Below are 17,326 nucleotides of genomic sequence, written 5' to 3' on the forward strand. Positions count from 1 at the left end.
GGAAAAGAAAAAAGCCACCACAATATCTCAATAAATTCCCTAAAAGACCATCTCTATCTTCCCGTGTGTGTTTTGTGGAGGGAGGGTTTTGAGCTGATTGGTGGTAAACACGGGTTAGCATAACCTCCAGGAGTGTTACTAGGAGTGGGGGGTTGTTAATGCTTTTCCCAGCATGACCTGATAAAGAGACCTGCTCTGCCACACAGCCCAAATATATGGAGATTTGGAAATTATTGTAGAGATTTACTTGATCCTGCAAAATGCAGAGTTTTCCAGGTCTAGCTCAGCAAACTGTTACCCAACTCAACTCTACAAAGTCCACCAGTCGCATGTATGAGACTAAAAGTCTTCCAAGGTCTGTCTGTTCTGGTACCTTTTTTTTTTTTTTAGAGAGGTATTGTTATTTGATATAAAACTCACTTCTTAAGCTGCATCCATCCCAGAAGTTGGAAAATGAATTGTCTGAGTATGAATGTGTATATACACACACATATATATGTACACATGTATATATGTGTATATGTGTACACATGTATATATGTATATATATATATGTGTATATACACACACATATACAACATCAGTCAGATCTCCAACATCTGCACCAAAAATTAAAGAGGGACTGTTTTTAAAGGTTTTTTTTTAAAGGTTCTTCATACTGAGACTGCCAACTTAACTAACATTGTTCACCTATTTATCATCACTTAATTTTCTAATTGTTGTAGGTGAAAACTAGTTTTAAACCAAAGTCTCAGAAGCATGAGATTCCATAGTTACATACCACTTTACTAAACAAACAACTTCATCGATTCAGATTTCATTTACTTGTGAGAAGAGTATCAAAGAATCTGAAGATTTTCTTTGATCCACTTATAAAGCTTTTGAGATCTCTGGCAAGATTCAAGGTAGAGTAATGTTACTGGTTGATAGAAACAAGTTTAATGGCAGAGAAGAAAGTTATTGAAACATCTGAAACTACTGAAAGTATTTGAAAACTGTATTTTTCTACAAGACGTTTTTCCTTAGTCTACTGACTTATGAGTGCCCAATAAAACTGAAAAACTGAAAAGTTTAACAGCTTTTCAGCTAAGTTAATAATAAGGTAAGTTAATAAAATCAATAAATATTAGAAACAATCTGTCTTTTTGTTAGCCAGCTTATCAGCCCTGGTGTCTGACTGGGAGAATTCTTGGCTCTAGATAGATTGTTGGAGAAGAATTTTCAACATCAAAATAAAAAATGGTTTCCATGCAGCTTTAACTTTTCATTTTGTTTCTTTAAACTATATAAGGAGATGATTGATTTTTTTTCTCTTACATACCAACAAGAGGCTAGGAAAATTTGACAACAACCAAGTAGATGGTAACAGATAACATATTGAGTACTGCAATAAGATGTGACATGCTGCATATTGCAAATGACATACATTATTAAAAACATTAATGTTAAAGGCTCTTAAGTAATTTATGCAATTTCTTGGCTAGTCTGCAAGTCAGTGTTTCAAGATTAATATTATATTCATGGGTTGTTGAACAATGTCAGCGGTCAGTTCCCTTCTTTTCCTACCACCTTATTTTATGGTTGTCATTGGTGTTATCACTTAACACTTTATTGAACTTCCATTTGCCTGTTTTCTCACTACGTAGATATATTTCTGTTCCCTTCAGCCGAGTATCAACAGAATAATGAGTAATATCCTAATTAAAATGTAGTGCCATTATGAGTATATGCTTAAGCACACAGAAATTGCTCAAAGACCAGTAAGTCAAGTCAATCTCGGACAGTATTGCTAAATTCTTCTCACTTTTCTACTGAAATTTGTATACTTATTGAATTGAAGGATCATATAGTTTATAACAAATACTAGGATCCCACCCTGACTTTGTCCTTCTACTGCTTTTGTAACAGTACACACTCCACTTCATCATCTTAGAAAAATAGGAAGGAAAAGAATGACAATTGTATTTTTCTATTCATCGTTGATCAGAATATAAAATTCTACTGTAAGCTATTTGAAGTTCCACCTGAAAATTTTAGCAGAAAATGGTTATTGAAATACACACATAACACAAAGGAATTCTGTTAACTCAATTAAAATGGAAAGACAGATGTCAAGCACGAAGAATTCCACAAATATTCCTTTAACATCATCCTTTGCTATGAGGTAGCTGTGGAAACAGATTACCTCTTTGTTGGAGGAAATACCAAGCCAAATGCTATTACTGCAGCCTAAAAGAAGTGGCACAATGCCAAAATGTTTTATTCCTATAATTTATTTGACATTTAATGGTTCAGTATGCCTTTTTGTATGTGTTAAAAAATTTATTTTCATGAAATTAATGGAAAGAAAGGACAATAAGAATGAAAAATGGAAGACAGGGATAAAATTAACTATCTATAGCCATGTATCTCTCCACTGAAATGCTAAATATCTTTGACATTAGGATAGTTGCCTGCTTTGTGTGGCAAAGAGTGTAGAGGAGGCACTATCTTGCTCGGAAACTGCACCAGCTTTCATTGGTGACTCCCAGGCTTATCAGCTCCTTGCAGCAGGAAGTCTACCGCGAGATGAGCTGTGGTTCAGACCACATCTCCTTGTCCCCTGACCTGGTCACTCTTGTCACATGGAATCTTGGCGGTGTTGACCACCATGGTATGACCTGTCCTGCTTGTTTGGAGAGGTAAAACTGGAACAACCTGTCCTAACCCGGGCTGGTGCAAGTGGTGTCTGTTTCTTTTATAGCATGATTCCCATGCATCACCCACTGGTCCAAACCATGCTGTTTTTGCATGTTATTGCAGTGTAAATTACAATTAGTGAACAAAGGATGGATAAACAGAGGCATTTTTTTTCTGGAGTGCATTCCTCTTTTGTTAATAATATCAATAAGCAAAATCACTTGCCTTCTTAGGCAGGCTGAGGAATACAAGCAACTGGGACTTTCATTAGCTTGTTTACACAGGTACTTTTTGCTAAATAGGCATATATCCTTGCATTCTTACTACACGAACACAACAAATTTGATAGACCTCAAAAGAAACAAAGGCAACTCCATGGAGACTGCAGATACTTATTTAATCACAGGACTGTTTACCTGATTTTCTTAAGCAATTTTTGCATTTTGCTCCCTTGATTTCATACCCATCTATAACAAAGACTAAGCAATTCACCAAACTTTGAGATTTAGACATCAAAACAAGCCTATTTTAGCTGATCAAGTACGTTAAAAAGAAAATTTCTCAGTTTTTAGCACATTAAAAGATAAACATCTTCTCCTGCCTTGCCCTCCCCCACAAACTTACACCTTGTCTCCAGCAACAGTCATATAGGAAGAAGCTTGTCAATTACCAAAACTTTTGGCACTAAGACTGGGATTAGACAGAATATAGATGCATGTTTCAAAATTAATGCAGTAAAGAAATATGGCAATAGTAAAGGCAGCCTTTTGCTTCATTTTAATATTTCCTCATTTTGGTTATTGGTTTGCAATATTGACATTTTTTTCAAGCCCAAGCTACAAAGAAGGCTTCAGGATAATAGATCTTGTTTTAGGCACTAGTGTTTGAAGGGAAAGGGACAATTTAATATTTTAAAGTCAGTGGATCTGTGTGTGGGCAGTAAGGAAGAGGGTCTTATCTGTAGATTTACTGTGAAACAATTACGCTTCTGCAAGCTCTAAATCCCTTTCCTACTCACAATTAAAGGCATAGATAACTTCTTAATGTACAGCAGCTGACAGTTGAGATGACTGAAAGCCAATATCTATCAGTCTCTGTTTACTTCTTATTCTGTATGGGGAAAACCAGACATACATAGAATCCATGGGGGACAAAAAGAGCTTGACTAGCAGTGTAGAGATCATTTCTAGTGTAAAACAGATTCATCCATCAACTCTCCAGCAAGGCACGACTGGGTGTTTCATTTGCAAAGCATAAGAGGAGATACCAAAAACAAACAGATCCATGAGAAAGGGAGAACTCTCTTCAGGCAGAATTTCAAGCTCCTGATGACTTTCTGAAAGTCTCTGCACGGTTCCTTGATGGTTCTTTTGTTTGCTTGTCTGTCCTCAGAATGGTAATCGCCAGAAAAGTTGACTTGAACTAGCAAGTGTTCATTGTGAGAGAGCAGAAAAGGAAAGGTTGTGGAATATTGACAGGTACGATGAATCAAATCCTGAAGTCTTATTTTGGTTTGTTTTAGATCTTATACAAATCTCTATCCAAATCTGTCAGAAACCTTAGCACTTCAATGCCTTATTGCGACCTTTCAATACTTAAAGAGGGCTGGTAGAAAGCTGGAGAAAGACTTTTTACTTGTAATGATAGGACAAATGGTATTAGTTTTAAACTAAACGAGTAGATTTAGATTGGATGTTATAAGGAAATTTTTCACTCAGAGGGTGGTGAGGCACTGGAACAGGTTACCCAGAGAACCTGTGGATGCCCCATCCCTGGAAGTGTTCAAGGCCAGGCTGGATGGGGCTTTGGGCAAACTGGTCTAGTGGAAGTTGTCCCTGCCCTTGGTAGGGGGGTTGGAACTGAATGATCTTAAAGGTCCCTTCCAACCCATACTGTTCTGTGATTCTATGATGAGTAAACTGGTACTATTCATAAATCAGGAAACAGTTCTATGAATCAGGAATCCCAGAATTTGGCCTGCTGTGTTTGGCTCTGAAGCTTTCAGATCCATCTATTAAACATTAGGTTTCATTACTTGTACCTCTAAACTCAGATTATTTCATTAGTAAAATTTATCCAATCCACCAGCAAAAGTTACTTTTAATGCACATTACTGCTGTCTTCTCGCAGAGAAAGCTATGAAACCGATCCTGCTGGATCCAAAGCATTCTGCGGCTCTCCTTGAGCTCTTTGGAGGCAGAGAGGCTTGCCCACACGTTTCAGGATTACAGCATCAGAGAATTTCTTCCTGGGGGACTTGACCTCCATGACACTTGGATTGTCAGTTTAAGCACGCTCATAACTCTATGTTCTTGTTTCTCCTATCAATCTCTTATCTGAAAGGATGTAAAAGGAAGACTGACAAACTAAGCTACGTAAATAGGGATACAAAAGAAAAGTTAATATTGCCTCCAAAATATCTGTAAAAACATCCCAATTTCAATATTACTTTTCAGATTTCTGTATTCTTCCTCCTCCCGTTCTCTGTTAATATCACAGGAGATTCTAGGCTGATCCTTACTTGTCATGGAGTTTTTTCAATGAATTTGTTCAAGGGGAGTTTAATGAAGATGGCTAGTAATATCTCACTTATGCTAACTGTAGAGTAACCAAGGAGACCTAAAAATTGACTTCCATCCGCCTACACTGGTGTGTCCAAATCCATAAGCCTGATTCTTCAGACTACCTTCTGTACATGCAAAGGTGCATGAATCAGTTTGCACGTGCAGTTTCCATTTGCCTAGGTTACCTGCCAGCCTGGCTTAGCAATTTACATGGAAGTCTGGTAGATTCCTGCTAAAAGCTGAAAAGCAGCAATTGCTTCTGTTGACTTCAGAAGGAAACACACCAGCTTCCTGGCCCTGACCCAAAGGCCCACTACTCAAAGTGATGTGTGGAAGGAGCTGAATGAAACCCGTGATCAACCGTCCTTGAAAAAAAAGAGTCTATTCTGCCCACCTACTGATAATTCAAGCAATTCCTTGACCTGCAAAACATTTACCAGAAGAGACACATAATCTACAGTCTTGGAATATCTGGGCACCTTGTATAGTGTTAAATCTCAATGGTACAACATTGAGAAATGAAATCAAAACTACTTCTGCTCCTTCACAATTTCATTTCAGCCTCAGGGAGACTGGCAGCAGACTAGGGCAAAGCAAACAGGTACTGATCTACAGTGAAATGATTTACTTCCTTATCATTCATTGACCCAAGTGATTGAAGATCACCTTCCTAGAAACTGGCACCGAAAAAGCACAATCAGCTGTTTTTCACCTCACTGGTTATTTTAGTGTATGTCTGCAGCAGCATTTTTATATTTGGAAAGAGAGGATCCTTGCTTTGATCTTAAAAATTTATACCAATATTTTTTTTATGGGTTCAATCGCACCTGAGACTTACATCAAGAAAACCAAAGAAAGGAGTTATAACGATTCTTGATTCTTGTTTCCTGTTTCTATGCAGCAAGTTTCTACAGTTCCTTCTATCCTATTTCTGAATCTAGGTGTTTCTGTTGTTACTATTATTAATGACTAAACAAGAAGATATTATACTGTGAGGTTTTTTTTTTTTTCCCACTTTAGACATAAGAAGAAGATGACCTATTCAAAAAGATTTAAAAACATACTTTAAAATGAGATGTTACCAAGTATTTCTCAAACCTTTCAGAATCAAAGAATTATCTCTATGCCTTTTGTAACTGCATCATTTTTGCAGCACCATCTAATCACCATATAAACCAGGTTAGCTTCTAAGAAGCGATCCTAAAAATTAAAAATGGACTCTATCTGTTAGCCTTTATTATATGGGGAAAAATAATGAAGAAGATGGGAATAATTTCCTGTGATTTTGTGGAGGCTCAACATTATTTTAAAGCTTTTAAATTTCTTTTTAAATTTTATTTTTAAATTTAAAATATAAATCTACATTATCTTTTTTTTTTTCTTTTTAGCTCAAACTGTTTTAGTCACCTAACAATCCATTGTTCATGATTTTCTGATATTAATGTTCAAAAAGTTCCCATTCGAGGATCTCCTTTAAAAACTCACTAAGCCCTTTCAAAAGTCTGATTTGAGTTGCATTTACGATTTTATAGTTAAGAACCTGTCAGTTTTCTATTATGAAGTTTTATTTTCAAGGTCGTTCACATAATCTTTGAATTCCTTCAGGGACATCTGAATGATCCTTTCAGAATTTCCTATACTTACCAGGAGCTTGAAAGGTTTCTATGAGCTACTTAGATATCTCACATGGACTTTCTTAGCTCTGCGGTGCAAGCTTACTGCATTTAACTCATGGAACTGTAACTTAATGATAGAAAATTGGTATGGAATGACATTTGACACGATATTCAAAACCATTTTTTTTCAGTTACAAATTCTGTAGTATCTTTATTTGGATGTTCTTACACAAAACCACAAATATTCTGTCCTGCAAATTTGCAGAGAATTTAGGATGTGTTTGGAATAGTGCTTTGGGGACATGCTAAAACCTAGTCTATCAAATTTATAATCAATTTATTTAAGCACCCAGTTTTTGAAAACTGCATTAGTATCTCTGTTGCACCAGTGTCTTTGAAAAATATATAGTGATGTTTTATACAGATATATCCTGGCTTACAGTTGCCATTTCACCAAGGAAGGAGGAAAAAGGAAAAAAAAATAAAATAAAAAAAAAAAGCAAAACCAAACTCTTCTGTCCAAGTTAGTTGTTAGTTAATATTTTGTTAATCATACGGGTCAAATGGGATAACCGACTCTATTAGATAGGGTGCTAGTAAGGATACTGAAGAAAGAATTTAATTTCTCACACTGTGTTTGATTACCTGTTACACTCTGTTTACAAAAAAAAGTTTAAGCAATGGCACTTTTCTGACATGAAGATGGTCAAGGAAAATAGCAAGATGCTCAGCTATAGCACTGATGAAGGGCTCAAAATTGTCTGAGAGCTGAAGCAAAGCACAGAGGAGAAAACAGATGCCAGCCAGCAATCTCCAAATAGTATTCTAACAGCCTTTTCCGCTGCTGCTATAGGAGAAAAAAATAGGTTAGATGGACTCACTGGGGCATTTCTTATGCTTTTAACTGATGTGCACTTCCATGCTTGGTGTCCCTTCTACTGGATTTACCAGATATGGAGACCCAGGTGAAATCATACTGACTGCCAGGCTAAGGAGTGATCTATGGGACACTGGGATCATCTCTTTGGCTCAGTATCAACTTTAAACAGGAGTAAACTCACAGAGCATTCAAACAGTTTATCTTTACTGTTTTCCACAAGGAAAATAAAAATAGTGAGGACAAGCTGGTCTTCATGAAAATCGGCAGAACAATTTCTAGCCTTGAAAATAAGTATACAAGTAATCACTTCAGAGGAGGAGAGGGAATCTTAGCATATGAGGAAACACCAGTGGCAACATAGGCTTCTTTGAACTTTGACAGTGCTTCTCAAATTTTGAACAGTCTGGAGCATTTTAAGTATTATTCCTTGAAGACATTTAATAGCAACGAACAGTGTTCTGAGGACTACCTAGGCAAACATTTCAAATGAAGAAACAAAGAGGAAAGCATCTTTTTTACTTTTTATAGTATCTCACTTGCAATGGTCTTAATTATGGTTGAGAAGGTATTTCTTTCATGACAGTCATAGGTTTAAGAACATAATCTGTTGTGCTGACATTTTCATGTTTGTTCACTACCCAAATATGAATTATTATGAAAGTGTGCTAAAAATCCAATTTGGCTGGTTCTGAGTTATGGAAAATGAGGAAATAGATTCCGCATCACTTGAAAAATGTTTAGGGTGCCCTTTTATACTCCAATTCAAGAAGCATTTAGTATGACATATACCTGCCTTTGGCATGTCTGAAGAAATCTGGTTTTGAAATCATCAAGCTATGCATCTTAAAACTACCTACCTCAATCACAACTGTGCCTCATTGCATATTTATTAAAGGCCACATTTTCCCTTGAGATGACTCTCAATGAAGTCATGCACATATCTGTGTGTAGAATTTGGTGATAAAGCATAAATAAAATAGCAGAGTTGAAGAGGGAATGAAAATTATAAAAGCTATTGGAAAATAACTCCCCTCCAAATGCAAGGTGCATGGGAATACAAGAGGATTAACTCCACAAATACTTTACTTGGTCCAATTTCACCTCAGGTTCTCACAGATTGATGCAGAGTAAAACTTTTGATTATACTTCAGTTTAACTCTTACAAACCTAAAGGAACTTACATATACAGCACATATATCAAGTGTCATATATACTCCACAGAACTCTAGTTTTCTTTGTTCTCAGATCTGAATTACCCAAGTAACCTGCATAAGGATTTAACTCTGCTGACTTGTTATTTTTTCTTTCATCTTCCCCCACATAGTTAAGAACTCAGGTTATACAACAAATCAAGCTTACAGTAAGGGGTATTTAATAAAATGTTGCAGCTGAAATGAAAAAACATGCATTGATTTTACATACTCAAAAATTAAATAGTGAATTATTTCATCAAAGCCAGAGCTGAATTAGTTTAGTTAATTTTATGAACAACACTTATGCAACAGCTTTCATGGATTTAAGTGAAGCATCCTCCCCTCTCACAGGTGTCTCAGTGACCTTGCAAGTCACAACCACTCAGTCTAGTTCCAAAATTACACATATCATAAAATGTATGTTCACATTCATTGCATATTCCTTCCTCTTAATCATTTGTCTTGGACAGATTTCTTAATAAGTAATTGAGAAATACAGTTGACAACCTTGTATACTTTTTCTTTAAAGTTCCTTCTGATGTTTTTTCTTCATTCTGCAGAAACATGGTTAAAGACAGCATGCATATTTTGGCAGATGGGTGATTGTCTCTTAAATCCTTCTACAAAATAGATATTAGTGGAGTCTTACAGACATGTGCAATTTTTCCCCTTAAAATATGCACAGCTCAGCCTTTGTGGTTCTTATCCATAGCCTGCTGCCCACTTGCAGAGCTGCAGATTTCTGGACAGCTGCACCAGGACTTGTAATGATTTTATTTGAATTTGAAATTGTTTCACTTGAGCCATGCCATGCACGTTTTAAATGGCATCTTCATTTGTATCTACTGATGTTCACATTTGTGTATCACCACCATTTTATTCAGGCATGGGAACCACAGTAACTAGTCCCTCTCATGCTCTCAGCAGATGCTCTTCTTCTCCACAGCAAGAACTCAGTGCCTGGAAGAAAGGATTTATTAGGTCCATTATCCTTCCCTGATGGGCTCCAGGAGCCCCAGGAAGCACAGGATTAGAGTTTCAAAACAGATACAGTATTGACTGAAGCTCCCTTGATCTGTTAAAATTACGTTCAGCCCTTCAGCTGTAAAGTTCAGTAGCTGCTGAACTAGGACAAGTGATGGCACTTTTTTAAGGGAAAGAAAATTGCGTATAGAGGGGACAAAGTGTTTGTTTTATCTTTGGAAGCCAGTTGCTATAGTTGGAACATAGTAGACAGATAACAAAATTATTTTCTTTTCCTCTGTCTACAGCTTGTTTCACTTTGTCATTTATATCTATCTGTCTGCCTGTCTGTGTATGTATCTATCTATCTATCTATCTAAATGCATGTGTATATACATCAGTATATGTACATACCTCTGTATATGACCTATTCTATTTATGGCATATATTGCACTACAAATTAATTTTACTAGTCTAAAAAAATTAAGTTTTTCTGAGGAATGTTTCTTCTTTCTCCAATCTCCTAGATACAAGTAATTCTTGGCTTCATGAATGTACATTTTTAATAATTTATTATGAAGCCTACATTTCACACTAGGAAAAACAAATGAATTAACTGTTTAATCTTGTAAAACACAGTGGGACACATTTATAATTACAGCAGACTGACAAAACTCCTTTTGACTGAATGAAATGGTGACAATTTACATGGCTGAGTAGCTTGCCCTGCCCCTCCTCACCTACAAGAGCAATACATGTCTTTTGAGGGTAGAAGTTACCCTCAAATTACTAATTACCCTCAAAATTACTAATTTTGGAGACTAAACAGGACTGCTTAGCCCATAGAACTAGGTCTGTCAATTACCATCTATGTATGCACATGAGTGTATATAAACAATATAAGTTTTCACAATAAGAGAAAATGTTGTCTTTTGTGAACTGCAGGAAGAAGAGTACTTTGGCCCATATATGATTCACAGACTCTAAAAGTTCCCCTGACCTTAGGCCTGGAATAGTCATGTCTTTCACAAAATACAGATAGTATGTACCTTAACATGTTTCTGTCTGGTAACACCATCTTGCTTACAGGTTGCAATGCTCCTATGGGAGCCAAGGTACAAATTTCCCCCAAAGAAAAAAAATATTCTCTATCTCTCAATCTCTGAACAATAAGCTACTCCTAGACAGATGCTAGCAACACTAACACAACTACTCTGTATTAAGTGAGGTAGCATGTGACTTTTTTGTGTGTGTGAATTGCAGTTATGCGGGTATGTTCCAAAGATGAACTAATTTGATCAAAGCTTATGCCAGACCCGTTCAGGTCAGTTGGAAGAAATCACAGAACCATAGAATGGTTTGGGTTAGAAGGGACCTTAAAGATCATCTAGTTCCAAACCCGCTGCCATAGGCAGGGACACCTCCCACCAGACCAGGTTACCCAAGACCCCATCCAACCTGGCCCTGAACACCTCCAGGGATGGGGTATCCACAGCTTCTCTGGGCATCCTGCTCCAGGGCCTCACCACCCTCTGAGTGAAGAATTTCTGCTGAATATCTAATCGAAACCTACCCTCCTTTAGTTTAAAGCCATTACCCCTTGTCCTATCACTCCACTCCCTGACAAAGAGTACCCCCCCCAGCTTTTCTGTAGGCCCCCTTTAGGTAGTGGAACGCTGCTGTAGGGTTCCCCTGAAGCCTTCTGTTCTCCAGGCTGAACAAACCCAACTCTCTCAGCCTGTCTTCATAGGAGAGGTGCTCCAGCCCTCTGATCAACTCCTCTGGACTTGTTATAATAGGTCCATGAACACTGGAAATTAATAGGAAATTAACATTGTAGTCCGTGATTCATCTGACACCCAATGTTTTCACAGATAATCAATATGCCTCAGCATAAATCCGAATCATGTAGATATTTTAATTCACCTAATTTTCTGTATTCTGAGGCAGTTAGGGAGGACTTACATGCCTCAGAAGCTCTTTGATTCTAGCCCCATGTGTAGAAATGTAATCTGAATTTTGTCATAGGATAGATATTTCACAACTCTAATATTCAAAAAGAAAAGCTCATGGAATTATGATGTAATAAATTCATTGAAAACTCTTTTTATATGTACTTACATTATTTTTTCTTTCTTTCCAGTTGTCTGTTGTCCTGTAAAATGGAAATGAAGAATAAACTCTCACAAAATTATTTTGTTAGTCTTAGATCAATGATGAAATGCAAATGCAGAAAATTGTCTGTTACATTGTCACATCATTTTTAAACATGTCAACATTAAAATATGACCATCATTTGGATTACTTGCCAGGATGTTTTTGCCCTTTTTTCCTTACCTGATTTCATTGGGATCTTTTTGTATTGGTTTCTAGACAGTGAAATCCTTGAAGGGAAAGGTTTTCTCTTTGTTTAGTATAAGAGAAGAGAATGGATTCTGCTGTCATATCGTGTGTGTGCATCTAATTTTACAGTGTTACGTAAGTGCTAACATTTAAATAAAGCACTGTAAAGTATTTCTTCATAACAGAGCATACCATGATAACTGATGGTATGTCGCCTCTAATTAGTAGTGAGTGTTGTTTGTTTCCCTGTTCTTCTCAAATTGTGCCTAACTTTTTATATTGCTTTTGGAGAAGCGAGGTTTTCATTGCTTCAGCTGCTGAAGTGTTATCTTTCCTTCCTGATGGTAATGCTTTATTTCTGAACAGTAACAAAGAAGTCATTGCATAACTTCATGAACATCCTAAATCAGATGATTTGTTTAGAATTGCAGATTATGATCAACAAGGCTAATAATGTACTTGAACCATATTTCTGTCATCATAATTACATACAGAATAGAGCCATCACAAACACATTACAATCCATTTTGAAGAGTGTGATGCTGAGTAATGAAGATGCATGATGCCAAAATTTTTATCTTTAATTATATATAGCAGTGTAACACAGAAGAATGAAAGCTCATATGAGAAGACACTGACATTCCTGTTAGTGATTTTCACTTACTCTTCTCAAATTGGTACGTCTCTTGCTCCACATCAACTACACAAAACTGCAGACTACATCTGTTGAGACAACATATTTTGTATGTGTTTTTAGACACTTCCAGCCCTTGGGTAAATTGAGATGTGCTAAAACATAAAGATGTCTAATGAATTCTGATAAATTGTAGTTCTCCAAAAGAAAAGTTATACTTTCATGTTTGTTCAAATTGTTGATACTGCAGGCATCCAGTAAGAGCAGTGCCTGCATATTCTACAGTAATATAATTCATTTACATGTAACAATTGATTGAAGGTTGTGTTTTTGTGTTTAGTTGACCACTGACTTGTCTGTAATTATTCAGTGTACAGATTGGTTAAATACTGAGAATGCACGACCTCTAATGTAATTTAACACCCGCATTGCTTTTATGTTTAATAATTAATAAAAGCAGCTAGTCATTTTGTATGACCTTGTGCCATGAATATATCCTTTGACTATTTTTCAGATCAAAAGGCATCTTCAGAAACAGAGATCAAAAGAATTTATCAGCAGCTAGTAGAATCAGTTCCCTTCGTGATATACAAACTCCTTATTTGAAATCAAAGCTTGGTTTTACTGTTGCTTCACTTGAAATTACACGCAGTGCTAATCACCCAGTGTTTGGGTATTAAAATAGAAATTGTATCTTATTTTTTATTTATTGGATATAACTTGCTTGCACACATGCACAAACGCACACACATTGTTCCTTGATTGCGAAGCTGATCTATTAGATTATGCAATCACTGGAAGTGTTGAGAACATAAAGTTAATGCAAGTTTAAAAAAAGCTACGTTACGTTTGAAAAAGGTTCTTCAATAGACCAAAATTATGTATCTCAAAGTGAGTCTGCAGCCGATTGTGCCCTTATTTGCTGCTTTCTGATGAATAGCAAAGAGATATTCTGTTTAAATGGGGGGTAGGTGGGGGGTAGAGAGAGGGAAAGGGGAACTATTCAGCTTTTTCCACCTTAAAATATTGGGATGCTTCATTTAATTTAAAATGCAAAACTAAAAACTGTAAAGTGTACATGGCTGGTATTCTGAAAGTTGCATACAATGAGTTTAGAAGTTTGAGAAACATTGCTTTTAACTACTATTAGTTCCAAATCCCAAAAAAAGAGCTGTGAATCTAAAATTAAATTTATGCAGATCTTGAATGTTTAAGTACAAAATAATCAAGCCTAAAACATCTTAACTGGCACTATTTATTGGTAGAAGGTTTCAGACTTGGTAGACGTCTCTCAGCAAGCCTACCCTTCTGGGTACCACTGGTACTTTAAAAAACAAACAAACAAACAAACAAAAAACAGTCAGAGCCATTTTCTAGTTTTAAACAGTAATAATTGCTTCTGCCTAATTCTGCCTTTCACATTCAGCTCTCTGTATATAAAACCCAGAATTGCAGGTAAAAGCACTAAAGTCATTGTTGGACTTGATGATCTTGGAGGTCTTTTCCAACCTAAATGATTCTATGATTCTATGTTTCTATGTCTCTCAATTTTTTCTTTCAGTCACAACTGAAAAGATTATGTGAAAATATGGACATTTTGTTCTACATAACGAGTGTCCACTTTGAGAAGTATCTGCATCACTTTTATACACAGCAGATGCACAAAGATATACAGGAAAGGACAAACAAAGTATGGCTGCTGGTATGTTATTGTAAAGTAAAATAATAATATAAAAAGGCTGGAGAATATTTTGTTATTTTTTCCCCTGGGCTTCACTGACAAATAAGTAGCACTGTCAGAAAGGAAATACTCTCTAAATTATTCAGTCTAATTTATTTTTATTATTTGGAGTATAAAATGAAAATTGCAATGTGTTACGTTTTCTGTAGTGGCAGTGATGAATTTATTTTTCAAGGAAAAAAAAAGATCAGAAATCTGACACTATGTATCTTGATAAAAGCATTAGGATTTTTTAATAAATTAGCTTAAGGTGTTAAAAACAAAGCTGTTCAAATTATCCAAGAAAAAAAAAGGGGGATGAGAATTTTAAAAATATATATTGCTTTTCATATCTGAACACTTCTGTGTTTATAAAGATCAATCCTATACTGAAGAGTTTTATATATTTTGATAAACCTAACTCCAATGCAACCAGCTTCCTTACTGATTTCTTACCTTTCCTCCTGCCCTCCCTCCCCTCCTTCATCAACTGCTGAGAAACCATATCTGGCCAAGAAGGCCTTAACACAAACTTTTCAGCATAGTTTGTGTAAAGAATTTAATTGTACATACAATAATAACTTCTTCAGTCGATTGGCAAGCTTTGATCACAGCCAAAAGGGAGCATATATCTCCAAAATACTGTTTCAAAGTTTTTAAGATCTCATGGATATCCAAACACAAGAAATGTTTAAAGAGAACCTAATTAATCAACAAGTTCATGAGACCTTCATGCTCAGTAAAACTAATGTCAGCTTGACACCAAGCACACATCAGCATAAAAACATGGAGGACCATTTTAGGAGACACAGGTGATGATGATGAGCTTTAAGTGAAAACACCACCTCAACAGCCAACATGAAAATTAAAATTAAGAGCCTGATTGACCAGCAGCTCCAGCCTGTGCACCAAGCCATTACCTCTGCACTTCTCCTCAGGACCTTGCTTGCCCGCTTCCCTCACACAGGGGGACTCCCTCCCTTTCTGAAGACAGGAAGGTGGTTGTTAATTTGGCTATCTTCTACAAGGCTTCCACGTTTCCCCAGCACCTTCGTTTTCCCCTCAGCCTAGGCGAGGGCCTGGCAGGGCCCAGGCAGACTTGGAGCCAGGAGCTCGCCTGCCCCAGCGCAACCCCTCAGCCCTGGGGCTGGGTTGCCACCTGCGAGGGGGCAGTGTGGATCTCAGTGAGCCGCCTGTGAGGGCTTGCCATGGAGCCCTGGAGCGTCCCCCAAAGCAGAGGTCCTGCTGCAGGTGGGTTGGGACTTCCTGAAAGCCTCGATCTCCATAGGGCCAGGGAAATGCTAAGGGTGGCTGGGTGAAGGTGCTGGGCACCCACCTGAGGAGATACCCCCACCCAGATGCCATTTTGTTGGTGTGAGTGGGCAGCCTCCCCCTGCTGCTGCTGTTGCTGTGTGTGGAGACATTGTGTTTGTAAATACTGTGTTTTGGGTGGAGATCTGGTAATTATCTGGGGCGCCAGTGAGAGAAGCAGGCATCTTCATTTCAGTGTGTGAGCAGTTGATCACTGGCTGCCTGCGTGGGCCTGGTGAACCTGGAGCCATTTTGTCCCAGGCAAGCTGCGTGAGGGGCTGCTTCAGGCTGCCATGGCTCGGTTTGTTGGGGCGGGGTTCTTCAGGGTGAGCTCCTGAAGAAAGACTCACTTTTATTAGTTTATTTGGAAAGAAATGGCAGCTTTCATGTAAAACGTAGGGGGTTTTGTTTGGTTGGTTTTGGTTTGTTTTTTCATTAGGATAAGCTGTGAATGACTTCTAACTGCAGGTTATCTATTATTCAGGTTTTCAGTTTTCTAATATGCTACAAATCTGAAGATTTTTTTCTTATGCATTTGATCTAAATCACAAGAAAGAATGTTGTGTTGTTGCTCTGTTGGATAGATGATGGGCAGCAATTAATATTTTTAATGTGCTGCTTGTTAAAATACGGTTGTATCATCTTATTAGTCTCCCACACTTTTATACACTTTTATGACCAATGGAAGAAAGTAATGTTTTTGTTGTTGTTGTTTTTTGTTTTGTTTTGTTTTTCTCCTGTTCATTTTCTTAATTTGAATAAAGTAGTAATTGAGCAGAACTGAAGTGTAAAAAATAATTTATTTTCTGTAGACTTGGTTGTGAATGCTTGGCAAGTCACTTTCACTGTGACTATCTTTTACAACTTTCAGTGCTTCACAAACTGATATTCAAGAACTATGCATGTAATTGTGGTTATAGTTACGTTAGTATCTGTAGTAAATATAAAGCTTTGTTCTTGATCAGATACTGTATGCTTTTTAGAGTACTAGATTCCTAGTAGCCTACTATTCTTCTTGTCTCAAAAAACATTTGCTTTCTCTTGAACAAACTCATCTTTCGTTCTGCCAGTATAAAATTTGTGTGAGAAAGCCAAGTTTTCTGCTAAGTTACCTTTAAGTTACTTGTTCACTGAAAGCTACTGATATCGCAGATATAAAAAACTTGTGAGAATGGAACTATTCGGATAAAGGTTGGAAATGTGAAATTGAAAAGTATGGTAATGTTTTATTCAGTATATTTTTAACGTGGGAAGAGGAAAGAAGCCAAATAATCTCTGTATAATCTCCCAAACCATTTATGATTGCCTTTTTAAAGTTCTTCTCTGAAATTCTACATTCAGGAACTAATGTAGTAGATAAAGGTTGGAGGTACAGCAACTTTTTTGTTGCAACTTGGCAGTATATAAAGGCTAAAGATAGTCT

The 17,326-nt window shown here is 36.9% G+C and overlaps 1 protein-coding gene and 1 long non-coding RNA gene across 4 annotated transcripts in view; one reads left to right on the forward strand and one right to left on the reverse strand.

Moving 5' to 3' along the window:
• Positions 1-8,772: 8,772 nt before the first annotated feature.
• LOC121067352 lies at positions 8,773-16,585 on the reverse strand. Its single transcript, XR_005818251.1, has 3 exons — positions 15,049-16,585; positions 12,017-12,050; positions 8,773-9,892 (listed from the first exon to the last, which is right to left on the reverse strand). It is a non-coding gene; the product is annotated as an uncharacterized LOC121067352 (long non-coding RNA).
• Positions 14,960-17,326, forward strand: part of MEI4 (meiotic double-stranded break formation protein 4) — a 158,704-nt gene continuing 156,337 nt past the window's right edge. For all 3 annotated transcript variants that reach the window (XM_040551737.1, XM_040551736.1, XM_040551738.1), the window contains exon 1: positions 14,960-15,843. In XM_040551737.1, the coding sequence (XP_040407671.1) occupies positions 15,801-15,843 (43 nt within the window). In that variant the 5' untranslated portion in view covers positions 14,960-15,800. The remainder of the gene's footprint in view (positions 15,844-17,326) is intronic.

The sequence above is a fragment of the Cygnus olor genome, chromosome 3 (genome assembly GCF_009769625.2).
Source record: "Cygnus olor isolate bCygOlo1 chromosome 3, bCygOlo1.pri.v2, whole genome shotgun sequence".
In the NCBI taxonomy this organism is placed as follows: Eukaryota; Metazoa; Chordata; class Aves; order Anseriformes; family Anatidae; genus Cygnus; species Cygnus olor.